The 19,758-nt window shown below is 44.7% G+C and overlaps 1 protein-coding gene and 1 long non-coding RNA gene across 4 annotated transcripts in view; one reads left to right on the top strand and one right to left on the bottom strand.

Moving 5' to 3' along the window:
• The window catches only part of SHISA7 (shisa family member 7), a 32,118-nt gene extending 19,557 nt beyond the window's left edge, over nucleotides 1-12,561 (top strand). For 2 of the 3 annotated variants that reach the window (XM_083582132.1, XM_083582133.1), the window contains exons 4-6: nucleotides 1,579-1,644; nucleotides 9,195-9,347; nucleotides 9,815-12,561. In XM_083582132.1, the coding sequence (XP_083438258.1) occupies nucleotides 1,579-1,644; nucleotides 9,195-9,347; nucleotides 9,815-10,431 (836 nt within the window). In that variant the 3' untranslated portion in view covers nucleotides 10,432-12,561. The remainder of the gene's footprint in view (nucleotides 1-1,578; nucleotides 1,645-9,194; nucleotides 9,348-9,814) is intronic. The other variant, XM_083582134.1, reaches the window with a different exon arrangement.
• LOC310747248 lies at nucleotides 4,199-4,730 on the bottom strand. Its single transcript, XR_014540911.1, has 2 exons — nucleotides 4,603-4,730; nucleotides 4,199-4,228 (listed from the first exon to the last, which is right to left on the bottom strand). It is a non-coding gene; the product is annotated as an uncharacterized lncRNA (long non-coding RNA).
• Nucleotides 12,562-19,758: the final 7,197 nt, after the last annotated feature.

Raw genomic sequence — 19,758 nt, 5'->3', positions numbered from 1 at the left:
AGACATACCTGGCCTCAGTTATTGGTTTTAGTAGCAAACTCAGGGGTGGTGAGTGCCAACGAAGTTGTAGGCAAAACCAGGGTCACTGGCATACAAGGGGGAGATGTCAGCATGCTGGGGGTAACCTCAAGGTTTGCAGAAGTACAAAAAATATTTTGGGGGTGGGGAGCCCAAAGGCTGCACTTCCACTGACCTCAACAGGGGGTAGTGAGAAAAGCACAATGTCCTGTGTGGAAGGTATGGCTGGCTGAAACCTGAAACAACACAACTCCTTTTAGGAGGGAGGGTACACTGCAACATTTTGCTGCAGACCCCACTTGCCGTAGTAACAATGTAGTACTATCTTAATTGAGAGCCAGAGTGTGTCGGACTTTGACTGATTCAAATCCCAGCTCAACCTTGAAGCTCACTCACCTTTGGTCAATCCTACTCTCCCAGCCTCACCTATTGCCAAGGGTAGAAGTTGTAAGCGTTACAATGGAACAGATGGCATGGGTCCTCCTTCCATGGCACCTTCATGCCTAGATCCTCAAATGGCTGCAGAAACAGAGAGAAGGGGTTTGGCAGTCCCCAGATCCATCTCCTAAATTTATTGGGCTCCAGTGCCAGAAGCCAGGTTGTCCTCTTCGACCTCTCCCTCCCTCCCAACCCTCAAATAAAGCATGGTAGCCATGTATGTTCTATGAGAGGGGTGGGCAATTTTCAGGCTTGTAAGATCTCCTTTGGTCCTTTCACTAGAGACCTAAGGTCCACCAGGGACAAGAAACAGGCTGAGGATTAAGGAACAGGGTGCCTCTGAGCACATCACTCAGTCCCAGGAATCTATTAACGGTATCAGCAAGACCAACCGTTCCACAGAAAAATCCACTCTTGGTTTCCCCCCAAGCATTCTTTTTTAGTAGCTTAATTGGAAGGGTTTTATTTTTTAAAAAAGGTTTCTTGCTATTATTTGTCAACTGGGAGTCAGAGAGCCCTTGCTAAACTCCTGCAAAACCTCCAGTAGATCCTGATCTACCTTCTGCTCTGCCTTGCTCTAGTTGCGTACATAGCAGGTGGGGAGAATGCGGTTGCGGTCAGGTTCAGCTGGGAAGAGGGAAGTTGCAGTTGGGTTCTGCTTTTAGCACCTTTGAGAACCTTTGAGAACAGGCACCTTTGAGAACAGGATGCTGGACTAGAGGGGACTTTCACCAGAACATAAGCAGGGCCCTTCTTACGTTCAGTATAAGCATGCATCGTTCATCCCTTTCAAATGATGGTGTGATCAATTTGCATGCCTAGTTCTGATCACAATCCCAGCCTGTGCTGATATTCTCCCAGCCCAAACCCGGTTGTGAAATTTCCCAGCAACAAATAAATAAACTAGCTAATGTTAATGCAGCCACACTGGCCCTGCAGACCAACGTTGCCAGAATTGTTTGCAAGTTTGGAGCGGACATTTTTAGTCTGTGTTGGGTGACCTCTAGTGGCTGCTCGAGGCAGATAAGAATGATCTCCAGCCTTAGCAGGTGAACGTTGTTAACATGGTCCTCTCCACCACATACACACACTTCTTTCTCTCGCTTTCTTTTTGCCTTGCAGATAACATGCACCATAATTACATCCACCTGAATGTCAACAGCCCCAAGCATCACACAGCCACTCTGGGTAAGTGCTGGGAGCAGCTAGGCAGATGTCACTAGGCAGAGTGACATCTTAGCAACTTGCTGGTTCTCTATTGACTTATTTATTTGTTTAAATTAAAAATAATAATGATGATGGACTGCTTTTTGGATAAAAAGCCCTCCTGCCCCCGAAGTGGCATGCAACAATTTTTAAACCCTGAACATTATACTTTTGAGCACCATAAAACAGAGAGACAGAAGGCATACAGCATAAGATCAACAAAGCTAATCAGGGAAGCAAACCAACTTTAGTTGGAAGCTCATTGAAACAGGATAGTATTTACTGCTTTCCCATAAACTGTCAGGCAGGGGGGCTAAAGAGACCTTCCAACAAGGGAGGATGTTCTGGAGTGAATCTGGGTGCCCTACTGGAGAGGGACCATTGTTCAGGAGTAGAATATGCAAAGTGCATGTTGTACCCCTGACCACTGGTCCCTCTCCAGTGCAGAAGGCCCCAGATTAAAAAAGAATCAGGTAGCAGGTTATGTGAAGGGCCAAGGATGGGGAACTTGTGTGTCTTCCAGATGTTGTTGGACTCCAACTCCCAGTCAGCGGCAATGGATAATGGGTGTTGTAGTCCAGCAACATGGGCACCCTGGTTCCCCATCCCTGTGCTTTCTAGGTCATATGTACACCTTATATTTAAATAACTCTTACACTACTGTAACAGTCTTGGATTCCCGCAAATAATCATGAGAACTGTAGTTTATTCCTTAGCCACAGAGCTGCAATCCACAGCACCCTTAACAAACTACAGCTCCTGTGATTCTGAGAAGTGGTATAAGAGGTAAGGTGTGGCTGTGAAAGAGAGTTGTCTTCAGTCAGAGTAGCCAATACTGGGCTAGGTGATGGATCAATAGTCTAACCTTATATAAGACAGCTTCCTGACAGGACCGGCTGCAGGTCCGAGAGGGCCCTGAGTGCCCTCTGGTAGGCCCTATCCTCTGTTGGTTGGCTTACCTGGAGGAGGGCAGCAGTGGTCTGAGAAGTACCAGGTAGCTGTGTCTAGCCGCTATTTTTATTATGCACAATGCCCCCAATTAAGTGTCACTCTACAGCATTGTGGGAAATTTAAAAGGCAGCTAGACTCAAACACCTGGCATTGCCAGGCCATGAAAAAATACATTTTAAAGGGGTTCAGGGCAGTTATTAGCAGTGGACCCTGCTGCGGTGCTGTTTCCTTGGTAGCTGCCCCAGGATATTGGCGCCATACCTGCTTTCTGTGTTGCACAGCTGAGAAGGCGCTGTCTCATATACACACTAGGGGATTTGGAGTCTTCCTGGATAATCTCAGTGGGGGAATCAAAAGCATGGTGTGAAGGGGGGGGCTCATATCCCAGGGCTGTGTAGGCAGGTTGCCAAACATCTCGTCCACCTGCTTGGAACTGCCAGCACTCATTCTTAGGGAGCCTAAGTTGTGGTGACTGAAGGTCTTGCAACGTGCTGGTTTTTTATCTGGGAAGGGGGAGGCTGCAAACCACGTGCAGAGTCTGCAACAGTCAAACGTCAGGCCCATCCTTCCTCCTGCTTTCCATTAACTTAAAGGCTATAGGGTAATTCCAGCAGTCAGGGCAGCAGGGAGAGCGCTCTGGTCACTTCAAAATGAGCTGTTTAATTCAGCCTGATTTGTTTGCGGAAATGTTAGACGATGTTGGTTAATTTATGAGCATTCAGTCTGATTTGCTTGTGGGGAGGTTGCGTCAAGCAAGTGTTACCCTGCACTTTCTTCTGCCTTTTCCTGCCACTTTCCTTATTGCAAAAAGCCTGATCCTTTGGGGAAGTGTGTTTGTTTCACAAGAGCGCCAAATCAGCTTTAACTGCGCAACCTGAATTTACCGGGAGGTGATTCAATCCTACCTGAAAACAGTGACAGTCTGGAAGTGGCCTCTGTCTTTTGGGTCTTACAAAATCCAGTGATGCCCCAAGTTCCAAAGTTTATTAAAGAAGATTATAAAGGGAAACGAGCAGACAGGCAGTGAGTATATAAAATAAAATAAAACAGCTTACTGGTTTACCTAAATATGTATTGAGCAGGATGATATTTCAAGCCGACTTACTTAAGGTGCTTCCAGATCTGTCCATCATCACTCTGTCCTGTTCATTCAGACTTCTCAGAGTGTCCTCATGATGTTGTCCAAAATTTGCACTTACCTTGGGATTTCCCCCCTGTATTAAACTACTTTGAGCTGCTTAATTTCCTGTCGTAGAAAATCCAGTACAGTGGTACCTCGGGTTAAGTACTTAATTCGTTCCGGAGGTCTGTACTTAACCTGAAACTGTTCTTAATCTGAAGCACCACTTTAGCTAATGGGGCCTCCCACTGCCGCTGCGCCGCCGGAGCACGATTTCTGTTCTCATTCTGAAGCAAAGTTCTTAACCTGAAGCACTATTTCTGGGTTAGCGGAATCTGTAACCTGAAGCGTATGTAACCTGAAGCGTATGTAACCCGAGGTACCTCTGTATGTGAGAAAATGGGCATTTCCTTGATCTGCTTCCTCCATGCAGATAATCTGGCAAACACAAAGCAACACGTAGGCTAATAGTATACTAACAATATTTATATAACACTATAACTGTTTCTTACGGGACGTGGGTGGCGCTGTGGGTTAAACCACAGAGCCTAGGACTTGCTGATCAGAAGGTCAGCGGTTCGAATCCCCGCGACGGGGTGAGCTCCCGTTGCTCGGTCCCTGCTCCTGCCAACCTAGCAGTTCGAAAGCACGTCAAAGTGCAAGTAGATAAATAGGAACCGCTCCGGCAGGAAGGTAAACGGCGTTTCCGTGCGCTGCTCTGGTTCACCAGAAGCAGCTTAGTCATGCTGGCCACATGACCTGGAAGCTGTCTGCGGACAAACGCCGGCTCCCTCAGCCCATAAGGCGAGATGAGCGCCGCAACCCCAGAGTCTGTCATGACTGGACCTAATGGTCAGGGGTACCTTTACCTATAACTGTTTCTTAATTCACAGTCATAAAACATACAATATGTACATGGAGTCACGAACTAATAAGAGTCAAGTAGATATTCCATGAAAAGAAATGATCAGATTAATATTTGGCCATAAAGAATCACTGAATATTGAGGCTAAACGCCTTCCAGAGTTAATATCCTATACAAAATTTTGCTGAGAGTGAGCTGGTGCAAGATGGTGCTATAAGCACAGCAACACAGAAGAATGATGGTAGGTGCTCCAAACACAGGAACAGAGTGCTCTATACAAAGCAACAGCAGCAGAACAGTCCTTCCAGGATAATAGAATGTTTCAATAAAAGTTCTTCATCCGCTGGCAATAATATAAAATAAAATCCATTACAATAAAATACAGTGATTGAAATGACATACCTGCACATTCTATAATGGGTTGTGATACAATAACAGATACGTTACCAAGTCAAATATCCACAAAGGTACACCAAATAACCGTGGATCAGCTGTCACTCAAAAGTGTAGTAAGCTGATACTGTTGGCTAAAACCTAGTAGCATTGTGAAGGCCACTAGCAGGTGCATTGAATTACACAGAATTATGTAGAATTTAAAGGTACAGCATCCAATATATAGCAAGGAGAATACAAACAACAGCCATCTTAACAAGAAACTTAAACAGAACAATTAAAGTCTAATTCAGTATTTAATCCCCCGGGTGCAGGGGTGGAGGAAGGGGGGTGCGGGCCACCCCAGGTGTCACCACTGAGGGAGGTGACAAAATGCTGGGCGGCACTCACCATGGGGCCTGCAGCATGCCCAAGCCACACGTCTCTCCTGGGAGAAACACGGTGGCTTGGGTGTAAACAGGGTCCGCGCTGCCCAAATAGTCCGCCCACTGCCTCCCCCTCAGCTGTTTTTAAATCAGTTGGGCTGACATTACAGTTGTCCACTTAAAGTGGCCACCTAAATAAGCCTCAGTTGAGCCTGTACTCATTCTATTGCTTTTCCAGTAATGCTACTGGGGAAGCAGAACAGACATCCCATAACCATTCTGGGATTCTGTGCCATGTTCACCTTATCCGGAACTCAGATCGGATAAATGGGATTTTATCAGATGTGTCTCCCGCTTCACATAGGTCATCCTTGCAGTTTCCTGGGAAAACAATAACAAAATCTATGGCTGCATTTAAGATGAAGTTTGAATCTTGTGTATCAGGGGAAAGTGGTATACAAAAATGTAAATAACATCACACTAAAATGCTAGTGGGTTCTCATTAAGACAAAACTACAAACTGACATGGAAACGTGGATAACTGAATATAAATTGGGGGGTGTGTGTGTGAAATGGATGGATTCGCCCATCTCTAGATACAACACAGAAGGCAGAATTGAGTTGGGAACAGAGTGGGAGAGGACGGCCAGGTGGAATCTCCCCTCTCTCTTTCCAGCACAGCAGACAGAGGAGAGGGGAGGAATGAAGGGAGAGAGGAGAATGTCAGTTTCATCTCAGGACTGCTGATCCTGGCAGCCACTGTGCTTTGGCAGATGGAAGTGAATCTGCTCAGTGCTTAGCCAAGTGCGGAGGCAGGAGATTTCCCAGGCAGGCTCCCCGTCTCCCAAGCCTCCTTTGCTTTGCTACGGTCTCTCGCTGCCCCTGCTTGAAGTAATTGAGGATGGGGCTTTGTCAGGACACCGCTTGACTTTTCACACAGAATCCAGCCCTGCATGGTTCACATGAAGCTGCTGATACGTTTTTAAAATCAAATTGTCAGCTTAAAGTTTATATGTATTTAGCAGAGTGGAGGAGTGGGGAGCTTGGAAGCTGGAGCTAACCCACCACCCGTCATCTGATTTATTTGTACATCACTGTCAAAGTGCAAGTAGATAAATAGGTACCGCTCCAGCGGGAAGGTAAACGGCGTTTCCGTGCACTGCTCTGGTTCGCCAGAAGCGGCTTAGTCATGCTGGCCACATGACCCGGAAGCTGTACACCGGCTCCCTCGGCCAATAAAGCAAGATGAGCGTCGCAACCCCAGAGTCGGTCACGACTGGACCTAATGATCGGGGTCCCTTTGCGTTGCCATGGTTTAGAAGGGTAAAATAAAATAAGACAGGACTCCGATTGGTACAGAGAAAAGGTTATTTTCTTAAGAGTTACTTCCTATCCACAAAGATGGCTTTTGATTCTAAATCTACATCATGAGAGACAGTTTCATGGCTGCCCCGTGCAGAAGGAGAGCAAAGACAGATAGAAGCATGCAGAAGGAAGGGTTGCAGCTTAGGTGTCAGTGGGAAACCACAAAGTGTAGTTGCCCTGTCATCTGTTAGACTCAACACTGCCCTCTACTGACTGGAGGAATGCAAGGTCGCTCATACCCAATAGCTGCCTTACACCGAGTCATGTGCCTCAGTGAGACAAGTGCAAGTGGCTTGGCCATAATAGGCGTATGTTTAGTGCAAAACAAATTAAGAGTATTTTTTTTATTGTTACTGAGGCGTTATTTTGTGTTTTACAAATTATTTAGCTATGACAATAATGGAGGATAAATAACAAAAGAACAAGCAGTTCTTCGTGCGGAAAAGAGTAAACGAGTTAGTAGAGAACCTGGTGTGAGGAAACAGGAAATTGCCAATTAAGACCAGTTAATAATGCTACAGCTGGGAAGGAAATCAACTCATGGAAAAGCAGAATACCTCCTTAACAGGAGAGGGGTGTCTAACAAAACAACCTGTGGTGGACTCCCATCCATGTCAGTGGTCCCAACCCTCTGCTCACTCACCCACCCACTTGCTCCCCTTGTTGTGGTTTGGCCCTGAGAGAGGGACTGAGGCAAGGAAATAATCACATATCATTTTCACGTTCCAACAATGCTCTAGGGCAGTGGTTCCCAATTAGCTAAGTACTGCAAACTCCTCGTTTTTCAAAAGCCAAGCCATGGACTTTTGATAATTTTGATGTCTCTATGGTTCCCAACTGGGGGTCACGTGGACCCCCAGTTGGGAACCACTGCACTAGGGCATTGTGGGAAAACCAAAATGGTGGGTAGCTTCCCAGCCTCTTGCCTCCATGGCAACACTGAAGAGCCCTGGCAGGACACATGGACCCCAGCAACTGGCAGCCCCAACACATATCCATCACATTTTGCGAGCCCACACTAGAAAGACTGGTGCTGCAATTATGTTTTAGTTGGAAAAAGCCACTCTGAGGGTGAGGGAAGAAAGAGCAAGGTCAGCTGCTCTTGGTTATCTTGGTGTCTTGCAGCTGACTTGATTGTAATCAGGAGAGGAAATGCCAAGGTCTTCTTGGTGGATGAGGTTGTCATGGAGGATAAGGCAATTGGTGGCTACTAATCCTGATGGATATGTTGTACCTGCCCTGTTGAAGGTTATATGCCTCTGAATATCGGTTGCTGGAAACCACAGGAGGGAAGAGTGCTGTTGTGCTCAAATTCTGCTTCTAAGCTCCCCATAGGCACCTGGTTAGATGGGCCACTGGCCTCATCCAGCAGGGCTCCCCTTGTGTGTGTTTTTTAATTTTTATTTATAATTTTCATTATTACCATTTCCAAAATCACATTCAAGTACAAATTTCCACCGTTAATATATTTCTTTTAATAAAAACATGCAATGACTTCCCTTCTTCCCCATTCCTGGTTCCTTTAATTTTCCCACCATTCCTGCATATTCTTATATATCCATTTAGATCTTTTTCTCCCCTTTCTTCCTTTATTATATATTATACTGCTGAATTTACCTTAATGCTGCCAGCGTTTTCACTTGTTTACAATTATTTTCCAAATACTCCACAACGTTTTCCCACTCCTCTTTACATACTTGGTCTTCTTGCTCTCTTATTTTACCTGTTAGACCTGCTAACTCTGCATAGTCTACCATTTTTAATTGCCAATCCTCCTTTTTAGGGACCTCACTCACCCGCCATTTTGGGGGCTAACAAGATCTGAGCTGCACCCCTTGTGTTCTTATGTCCTTAAGGTGAAGGTGAATCAAGGGAGAGATTCCAGACAGCAGGCGCCATGAAGGGGAAGCTGTGTGTAGTTTAGGAAGCCAGCCCAAGACATTTTGGCCCTTGAGGCAAACCCCAAAATGGTACCCTCTCCCCGCCAGGGAAGAAGGGGTGAGGGAAGATCTACATCAGGAACAAGGAGGCAGGAAGAAAGATGAAAATCAGGATTTGCAGTCCGGTAGATCCTGCCGCCTGAGGCAGTCACTTCACCTTGCCTCATGTGTGGCCTGGCCCTGAGTTGAGGATTAACTTGAATGCTGTTTGCAGAGCCAACAGGAGAAGCCTAATGATGAGAAGGATCCTTGCCTTTCTCAAAAGTTAGGGATTCACCAGGTACTGTCTGAATTAAGCACATGCTCTGGGGAACAGCCATCACTAACCATGTCCACAAGAGTGTAGGAGGACAGAATAATATATATGGGAATGCCAGAGGTTGTCAGCATTGTCACTTGGATGCTCAGTAAAAAATGACAAATGACTAAATAGCTAGTGTGGAAGCAACTCGTCTTACTAAAACTCCAAGTGCCCTGGAAGTCAGTCTGAGTTGAACTAATATGCTTTCTCTTCTTTCTCTGTCTCCTAAAAGATTGGCATGTGAACCACACGCCCAGCCACTCAACCACGAAGTACAACACCCTCAGCTGCTCTCGTTCTTTCCACAATCTTTCCCATCTGCCCCCGTCATATGAGACAGCCGTCAAGTCAGAACTTAACCGCTATTCTTCACTCAAGCGCTTGGGTAAGCTGGAGCATTTAGGAAAGGAATACTGGGAGGATGTTGTTGCTGATCTTCTCCAAAGGCTAATAACTTGAGCCTTTTTCCTCCATGATACAGCTATCTCTCACTTTCTTTACCATCATCCCTGACCCTGTTTCCTCTATACTGAAAATTTTCAAACGTGGGCTTACACTGCCATTGAGCCTTTCTTGGGCTCCTTATGTGACCTGCCTGGCTGTTGAAGAAAAACTGTCTTTATAATGCAAATGAGAATTTTAGCCAATGTATGTATTACAAATTGTTTGAGGGCCAAATCAGATGTGATTTTATTGCTTTATCAGGCCATTTCACATACCGATCATGAGGTGTTTGTGTTTTATGGGAGTGGAGGTTGTCTGTTTCCCCCTTCTCTTTCGTAATCTTCTCACCTCCACCAGTCCACCTTTTCATCATTCAGTGACATCTTACTTATCTCCCCTATCTCCCAGCAGCTGAGAAGGACTTGGATGAATTCTATGCCAAACGGAGGCATCTTGCCGAACTGACCCGAGGGACTCTGCCCTTACATGCCATGAAGATGAACTACGACACGGATGCTTACTCCGAGAAGTCCCACAACCCGCGGCGCGTCATGTCCCAGGAACACATCCTTTCCGATGGTGGCGGTGGAGGGGGAAGCTACCGCCCATCTCACTACGACTACACCATTCCTCGAGAGCGTGTCATATCTCACGAGCACCTCCTCTCCCGCGAAAACTTGCATTCTCAGGAGCGCCTGCTGTCTCCTGAGCGTCTTCATCAGCGCACAGGTCCCTTCCAGGAGATGCATTTGGGCCACCAGAAGGCCCTCTCTCAGACCAACGTCTGCGCCAGCAGCACTCCCATGCTTGAGCACCACCACGTGATGATGAAGAACTCTCACCCCACCTCCAACAACTCCCCCAAGGCATCTGCTCCTTGGGAAGGCAGTACTAGCCAGGCTGCCACCCGGCGCCAAGGCTTTGCAGCCAAGAGGCAAAGCACCATTGATCAAGTCCAGTTCATCCCTGGGCACCACCCAACCCAACACCTCCCTACTGGCAGCAAGAACGAGGTCACCGTGTGAGAGGCCCCTAATCCCCAACTCAGGTTGATTTGACTTTTCAAGGCCATATTTCTCTACCCTTTTCTGCTCCACCCCACCCTTTCTTTGGTGCTCACCATCTTGGGGCTCCTTTTGTTTTTTTAAAGCCCTATGGCCTCCATCCTGGTTGATGTCAAGTCCTAGTCTGGTCTTTGATAATGATACCATCTCAGTCTTCACTGGCTTTTGATGGTGTCCCACCGACCTGCCAGGTCTTGACAATCTTTGATGATGACATTGGCTGTCAGTATTTAATGACATCAACACTATGGCTCATGGTCAAGATGCAATGGTGTCAAGGCCAGCTTGGTTTCTTAGAGGAAACCTACTGCACAATCTTGGTCAGTTTCTGAAGATGTCAAAATTAGTAGGTCTCATGTATTAGATTCTGCTGCTATCTCTTCCCATAGTCTGTTGACATCACTGCTGTCCAGATCTGATTACATCAAGGCTGAAAGAGACTAGGCCTGTGGATCCTTCACAGCATCAATAACGTAGCCTTGGTGATAGTTTTGGGTCATGTTATAATTGCCAGGTCCCATCAGTCTTTGATAACAACTAGTGTTGTCCGTCAACATTTGATGGCATCATTTCTGTGGGCTTTGTCTCAGACTTTTGAAGACTGAAGACAACCGCTGTGGATTTATTATGAGGTTGGCAAACTCTGTCTCTGGTACTCCAAGCGCTGTGAGCATTGCCAACCCTTGTGGATGCTCCATTGACCAACTGACACCATCAACACCATCAATGGTGTCAACACTGTGGACTCTGTCAGCTGCAGATGATGTAAGCGCTGTGGGTCTTGTTGACCTCTGATGCCCACACCATCAACATTTGATGGTGTCAACCCTGTGGACCTTTGATGACATCAACATTATGTGACTTGTCAGTTATAGATGATGTCAACGGAGAGAACGTTTTGTCAGTATATTGATTGTGATATAACCCATCAGGGCATCACATGGACTGATGACGTCAGATGTGTAGGTATTGTCAATACTGTATGATGTTGGGGCAAAACAGTTGTACCGATGTTTGAAAAGGCCTTGTCAACCATTTGATGATAGTACTGCCAATCCTGATGATTAAGAATGATGTCAAAGTTCCTGTGCCTGTCACCTATTGATGATTTCAGCACAATGGATTCAGCCAGTAGCTACCAATATCAAAAGTAGCCAGGCTCTGCAATGATGTTGACTTTTAGTGACTTCATCACTGTGGGCCTCATCCACCTTTGTTGACATCACTGACTGCTTAGAGCTCATCCACTTTGAACGAAGTCACCTCCTTGGGGCTTCATCTGTTTTATGGCTGGGATCAACACCTTGGACCTAGTTCATGCCAGCACCTTTGTAAGAGGGCCAGGGGCATCTGGCCCTACTGGTGCACAACATGAGGGCATAAATGATCTGATGGCATGGCCACACCATTTGTTCATGCCGTGGCAAAGGAAACAGATGTGAGCCCCCTCCCTGCTCCTTCCTGACATGCACTCCAAGACAAGAAAAGTGGGTCATGGTGGGCAGCCCTCTTGTCTTGTTGCATCCAATATTGAGTTTGGTCACTACTTGAAGGTGCAGGAAGTGGAGCTTTACACACACCCTTTGCAACTCTCATCCCACACATCCCATCCTTGTTTTATAACCTTGCCAGGACTCTGCCCGTAAGGGATCTAGGGCAGGGTCAGGTCCACCCTCTCCCTGCTTCTGCTGTACATATCTTTATATATCGCTAGCACTCTGTCAATTTTTCTAGTGATTTTTATTTACCTCCCAGTTACTGGGGCTATCCATCAATGCCTGTTCTTTGGTTCTCGTGAGCGTAGCTTTTAAAGGAATCTCGGCTCTTTCAAACATTATTCTAATAAACAAACTTCCCACTATCCCTCCCTTTCCTTGCCCCCAATTATGCTCAGGACTCTTAAAAAATCCACTTTTACATCTTCTTTCTAGTAACTTTTCTGAATATTTTTTGTTTTTTTTAATTAAATGAGGAGATATAAAGAGTATGGCCAGCATTCAGCAGATGATGAAAGATAAAAGTATTTTTAAATGGAATTGGTTTTATTAATAGTATCCTCCCTCCTGAGTCTTAAATTTCATTCTTGAAATATTTATTTCACATTCTGGGCTGTTTTAGCTGAAATAAGTGTGCCTAGATTGAATTTTTATTTTCAGATTCTACAATCCTATGCACATTTACTCAGAAGAAAGTCTAATTTAACTCAGTAGGGTTTACTTCTGAGTAGACATGTACAGGATTTAATGTAAATCAGTTTTGTTTCACCTACCTCTGTCAATGGGTGGAGTTTTGCAGGGGAACCTAATTTTCTTTTTTTTTAAAAAAATGATAGAAAGTATTTTTAAAATAACATACTTGATAGTGGAAATATTTTTGTTTTCTTTTCCCCCCCCTGACTCTGAATGACTCTGCCCATTCAGACTGGGGCAAAGAAAGGGACACCATTTGATGTAAGGAAAAAGGAAAGGAAAAAGGAAAGGAAAAAGGAAAGGAAAAAAAGTGAAATACTGAATTTATATCAGCAGGTTTGTATACCTCAGAATTAACAAGCTTGGCAACGAACTTTTAGTCCGAGGGACAATCAAGTTTTAGGGATAAAATTCTGGGCAGTATATCAAAAAACATCGCTGCCGAGATCAGAAATATGTGAGATGTTGAAGATTTTGGAAATGTCATCCGTTTCCAAATACAGGTGGATTTTTGTTTCAGCACTTGGTTTCGATCACTTTATTTTCTCTTCATTTTGACATTACTTTAGCTTTCACTCTTGCTCCTTTGTAACTTCTTAGAGGTCCTTCTCCAATTCAGAAAAAAGCTACAGCCTGTCTCTATTTCTCCCTCTAGCTGTCCCTGATGGGCCCTGTATAACTTGTACATATAGCAGTGCCAGGCTGTAGTTTAGGGTACTGTAATTCACCCCAGTAGCCCCTGGAGGGGCAGATAATGATTCTCTTGCAGTCTAAAGCCATCTTGCGCACATCTCTGCCTCTTTTCCTCCTTGTTCAGTACCATACCCCTTTTTCTTCCCTACCAAACTCTAATCAAGGGCTAATGAACCCCCACCTTCACCCCGTTCTTCTTTCTGGGGCTGGCGGGTTATATTTTTCGTTTGTGAACTTCTCAATGCAAAACCTTGAAAGAGGCAATGGTGATGGGTACAATATTCTTCCGAGAGAGAGAGAGAGAGAGAGAGAGAGAGAGAGAGAGAGAGCGCGTTGTTGGAAAGGGGCACTTGGTAGGTAACTAATTTGAGGACTTGCAACTCTGGAGCAGGATATGGGCTGAATCAGAGAGCAGTCCATTTTGTTTTCAGACTTACAGCCTTGTGGGAATTCTTTCCACATGGACTAATCTGTAGGAGATCCCAAGCATGTGGCAAAGGATGGTGTGCAGCAGTTTTGAATTCCTACTGCTTTCACACTAGGGCCCTTTAGTGCTAAGGGAGACACTGTTTCCACACAATTAGGGCTTGACCACACCAGAGTTTATTGTGTGTTTGCATTTCCTGTTTAATTTGCATAGTCCACATGATGTTACCTTAAAATGACACCAGCCTTGATGCTTCTGCTCTGTAAATTCAGGTTTACCTGATGCAGAGATAATTAAATAAGTTGGGAGAAATCAGACTCCAAACAACTCCACTCAGGATCACAAATGAATTGTTTCAGTGTTTCTGGGTGGGTGGATCAACTGTACTTTCTGCTGCTCCCCTTTCTATGCCCACTAGTTCCTCAAGGATTTCGTTTCTTTTTTTGTTTTCCTCCTGAATGGAGGAATGTATATTTTTCTTTTGATCTCTCAGATTTGCACAAAACCAGAAAGCTGCACGAGCAAATCACATGAACAAATTCAACACCCGATGTATAGAGCAGCTATCTGGGGAAAAAATGTGCTGAGAGCTTACAACTGCTTTCATGTCTTTTCTAGCCTGCTAGTAAGCACCACTAGGAGCTTAACTTTATATTTCTATAGCTTTGGATCCCTCAGATGTTAACAAAACTGGAAAACTGCCCAAGCAAATGACACTCGCCATATTTCTAGCTAGCTATGTGTATCTATTAGATATAGATGTTTTCTTTTGATTCCTCAGATTTGCACAAAACCAGAAAATTGCACAAGCAAATTTACAATTGCCTGTGTGCTTTTGTACACTTCTTGGGCAGGGAAATTTGTGTGCATGCCCTGTCGGCATTTAGTTGGCATTACAGAATCAGCAGATTAGAAGGCAGGGACAAACATTAAAAGGGACGCCTACTGGTGTGAACTGGAAAAACCTAAGTTTCTCCTCATATACAAATTCAAAAGTATGCTGGTGTGGACCAGTTTGGTATAATTTGAATGTGTGTGGGGGGGGAGTGGAGTAACAGCAGAATAATGTTCAGATGTGGACGAGCCCTTGGAGCAGGGGTCAGCAACCTTTTTCAGCAATGGGCTGGTCCATCAGACTATGTGGTGGGCCGGACTGTATTTTGAAAATAAAAATAAAAATGAACAAATTCCTATGCCCCACAAATAACCCAGAGATGTATTTTAAATAAAAGCACACATTCTACTCATGTAAAAATACGCTGATTCCTGGACCGTCTGTGGGCCGGATTTAGAAGGCGATTGGGCCGCATCCGGCCCCCGAGCCTTAGGTTGCATACCCCTGCCTTAGAGGAAAGTAGAATTATGGTAAAATGGCACAAGCATTTAATATAACACAATATATTATCCATAGTCAAGATCTTCCTATTGTTAGTCATAAGAAAGGCCCACCAACATTAAGCGCAAGTTTCCTTTTGTAGCTTCAGCCTGCTTTATTTCTTCCACCTGATGAAGCCTGTTTGGTAATTAGTGAATAACAGCCTGTTAATTGCACCTTGAATAGCCTCTCTTGATTGCTCCGGTAGACTTTAATTGCTGATTTTCTCTTGCTATTTTTATAGTGAAATTGCTTTATTTTGCAATATGTATTTTTAAAAATAAATAATAATAATGAAAGAAAAGCAGTAATTAAATCAACTTTCCCTTTAGGAACCCAAACTGACACTGAGGCATATTATTGAGAACCCCTTATAGACTTCTAGGTTTTAAAACTTCAGCACACACACAAACCAGTTTATCATAGCTCCTAGCCCAAGAGAGGCAGAAAGGTCAGGCTGCTTTCCTTGGTTTAAAGCTTGCAGGCAGCTGAAAAGAACAGCAACAGAAGTAATCCTAAAAGCAGACAGATCTCACTTATAACCTGATTGACATAATGTTGGATTTTTATTTAAGATTTTTAGCAGCCAGAAGGCTTGGGTGAAGGCAGCAGGAACCTGAGGAAACTGTTCCCACATAATGAGGCTTTCAATATCAGAAGAATTTCCAACCCACGATCTCTTGGACTGGTTCCAAGAATGGGCAGGGGGACACAAACTTCTGAAAGGTGAGAGCCCCCTAGCCCCATAAGTGCCAATACCTTATCAGGTCAGCTATCACAATTGTGCTTGAAATACACAGGGGTGCATTTTTAGAAGCTGCATTAATGTTTAAAGATCCATGAAAACATTGCGAGCCATTTTCTGAGGTTTGGAGCATTTTTTGATGAGGTTCGTTCTGCCAACATATATCACTTCTGCGTTTTTCTTACAAACTGATAGGAGTACAATTGTACTCCAAGAGAACTGTGGGCAGCAGCTGGGAGGTGTCCAATTTGGTAGTGGAATTAGAGGCCTAGGAAGACTGGGAACGCGATGGAAACGGCAGGATTAATGTAGGGAGTAATGTTCATTTAGTTGCTTGGCCTTCCCCTGCCGCTGGCCCTCAGAGAAACCAGATCATTATCACTAAACCGGAGCAAGTGACAATCAGGTTTTCTCTGGATTGACGTTTGCTCCAATTTATCACTGAAAAGCAAGTTGTCTGGCAGAAAGCAATGGGCATATTAATATGTGTGTGAGAGAAGTGACTATTCAAAGTGTGAGAGGCAAAGCAGCCAACTCCTAGGGGTTGAGGGGTCTTCGCCCCCCCCATAAAATATTTGAGGGGGCTGCCCCCCCCAGTTGATGGGCATTGCCATTTCAAATAGTGTGTGTGCACTGTGTCATGTGACCTGGCCCCCCCCCAATATTTTATTCAAGTTGGCATCCCTGGTGTTAGATAGGTGTGACTTATTATGGGGAATGTATGGGAAGCGGTTCAGACAGTCCTTTCTGTTATGGGAACGCAGGAGAGAGTTGCAGAAAACAGAGTGAGCAGGGAGTGTGTGTCTGTGTGTTCCTGGTTTTGAGGAATGAATGGCTAATCAACAAAGATTGCTTCATTTATTTTTCTGCTGGCTGGTTCTAGCTAGCCTTGATTACGACTTCCTCAAAACGAGCTTGTAAAGGGGCCTCTCCACCCACCATCTTGGTCACCTTCCGCTGCTGCTTTCACTGCTCTTCTTGTAGTGTGAAATCTAGAGAATGTAGGGTATCTTTTGGGATGACCTTTTCCAAAATTGATTTCCTTTCTAAGATTGTTCCTTTAAGGGGAATCTCTTATTCTAAAATTTCACTGGAAATTTCCTTCCTTTTGAAGCTGAGCTGTAATCTCCCTCCCTCTAGAGTCCGTGTGGAGACTTCTTCCTTCAGCAGGTGTGTTAGAGAGTCCATACTTTTTCTAGAAAAAAGTTGATGTATTCCTGTTTGTATAATTGACCAGCTCTTTCATCAAATCACTGTTAGGTAGGATTCTTTCTGTTCCTAGAAACGACTCCCTCATCATAAAATTAGGATGGAAGTTGCTTCATCCTAGGGATGGGTACTCCTTCCCTCTAGAATGAAACTGGACAACTTCTAAATTTGCCAACAGACCCCTCCTTTTTGTGTTGGATTAGAATCTTGCACTTTAAAAAGTTGGTTTGTTATAGCCCTTCTTCTGGGGTTAATTTTCCTCCTTTTTAGAGTTGGATCCAACCATACTCTTCCAGCTGCTTCCAATGGCAGGCTGAGGGGCCCTTATTGTGTGAAAAAGGAAAAAAAGTTATGGAGAACTTCCATTGCCTGCTGGCATGCATACTCATCAACCGCTGTGATTTTGGTTAGGCTTTTTGTTTTGTTAATAGGAGAAAAAGAAGAACCGTGTATTATAAACATATATGTATATGTATTGAACGGAGACTGTTTGGGAACCACTGATGTCTCTTTCGCTCATGAACCATGTGACAAAATATTAAAATAAGCCATACACACGGTCATACCAGCAAGCCCAGACCTGAGAGCATCAGGTGCTCATCCCAGTTCACCAGTGGGATGAGATAGACTCAATCATGGGTGGGCTGGGAGGTATGTTGGCGAACCCAACAAAGTTGTGTGCAATTCTATATGTGTTAGTGCCCTGGATCTTCCTGCAGCATGCTTCTCCCAAACATGTGGTACAGGGCCACTCCCCACCTAACTAGTTTTCTTTGTGGAAAAGTTCATACAAGAAAGTAGAGGGTTACAGTAATGGGTGAACCACAGTGTACTGGTGTGTCCCATGGCTGCTTGAACAGTCTCTATTCAGTATGCAAATAATGTGTGGCGTGCTTCTAGCAATAAGGTACAGGGGTTATCTTAGAGTAGGAAAATAATAATATATGAAGCAGCCCACAGTGGCCCTTCTGAATGAGAGGGAGAGAGATCTCATCCCACCCCACCCCACCTATGTACCTGAAGACCAGTTGAGAGACTCTGCAAAGCCATTGAGGGTTAGGAGGTCCTAACAAGCTACATGATGTGATTAGCAACCCCACACATGTGGGAATTAGCATGTTGGACGGTGGGGAGAACAGGGAGAGGTTTCATTGGCACCAGTACTCAAAGCACCTGGTGTTTAATTTTGTTAAAATCATTATGTGATTGGTCATGATTAGCAATCACTGCATTAACATAGTATTCAATTGACATAATATATGCAGTTATACCCTTAGAAAGAGTGTCCAAAACAGTATGGGGTATTCGGGGGAGAGAAGCATGAACTGCTTGGCCTAGGGGGCCTGTCCAGGATTAAAAGGTCTCCTTCATACACTAACAGCAGATTTACATTCAGTCTCGTCTCTGTTGCAGCTTGGTCTGTTTCAGGAGTTGTAAAATATGAGCATTTTCCTCTGAAAGAGCTGCGTAACTTTTGATTAATTTTCACAGATACTGGGTATCCAATGAAACAGTTCTGCTAGCACAAGAACTTTTATGTGCTCAGTGGAACTTCTCCAGTCTCTCATCTCCTCATGTGTCACCTCCATGACCCCAAATTCTGTCCTGGAGGCTTTGGGGAACAGATTTAGTGGAAGTATGGGGTGGTGGTGGGGAAGAAAGAGTGGGAAAGTTCCATTGCATAGCAAAAAGCCCCTGTGCTAGTGGATCTGTTTTGTTTGATACCAACCATTATTTGTGAATACTAATCAAAAGTGAAGCAGCCATTTCAGAGGAAAATTCTAGTATTCTGTTTTGTTAGGTGCATGGGGAGGAGAGACGTACTGGAGAATGTGGGTGGTACCTATTTCACTTCACTGCTTGATCAACAGAGATCATTGCAAAGTTGTTGCTCTGTAGGTTGAAGCCAACCACATTGCCACTGCAACCCTGCTTCTTGGAAAACTCTGGATTGAGACCACAGCACATTGCGGGGGTGGGGGTGGGGTGGGGCCAACTGTACACATGGGTAATTCCCTGGCTTTGCTTCTGGATATTTTAAACAAAAAGCAGCCACAGAAAGCTGAAATTGGGAGTGGAGGACAAATGGAGAGAAAGGGAGCTTCCCACTGGTCCTTCCCTTCCTGCCCCTGGTCCATTCAGAATGTCCCAGATGTTTTTAAGAATGATGTGCAGTGCCTGCATCATTTTCCATAGAAATGGGGAAGCAGTGGTAGAAATAGTTTTGAACAGAAGAACAGGCGAAAAGGTTCAACAACCCCTCCCTTCTTCCCAGGTCACAGACACACCGTACATTTAAAGCATCCTTATACCACTTGAACAATCATGGCTTCTCCCAAAGAATCCTGGGAACTGTGGTTTGTTAATGGTGCAGAGAGTAGTTAGGAGACCTCACAAAGCTACAATTCCCTGTATCCTTAACAAACTACAATTCCCAGGATTCCTTGGAGGAAGCCATGTCTGTTAAAGTGGTATAAGAGTGCTTTGAATGGATGATGTGGATGTGACCACTCTCTTAATTACGATTTCTAAGCCTGCTTTGCATTTAAATTAACATGTTGGGAGGAAGAATAAAAAAACTACCGATCATATGTACATTCCCATTCCACTGTCTTTCACCTTCACTGTCCCTTAAAGAGTAGATGTCTCC

This window comes from Podarcis filfolensis (assembly GCF_964270895.1).
Source record: "Podarcis filfolensis genome assembly, chromosome: 13".
Lineage (NCBI taxonomy): Eukaryota > Metazoa > Chordata > Lepidosauria > Squamata > Lacertidae > Podarcis > Podarcis filfolensis.
The sequence above is the reverse complement of the archived record's forward strand: the minus strand, read 5'-3'. Positions and strand labels throughout refer to the sequence as shown.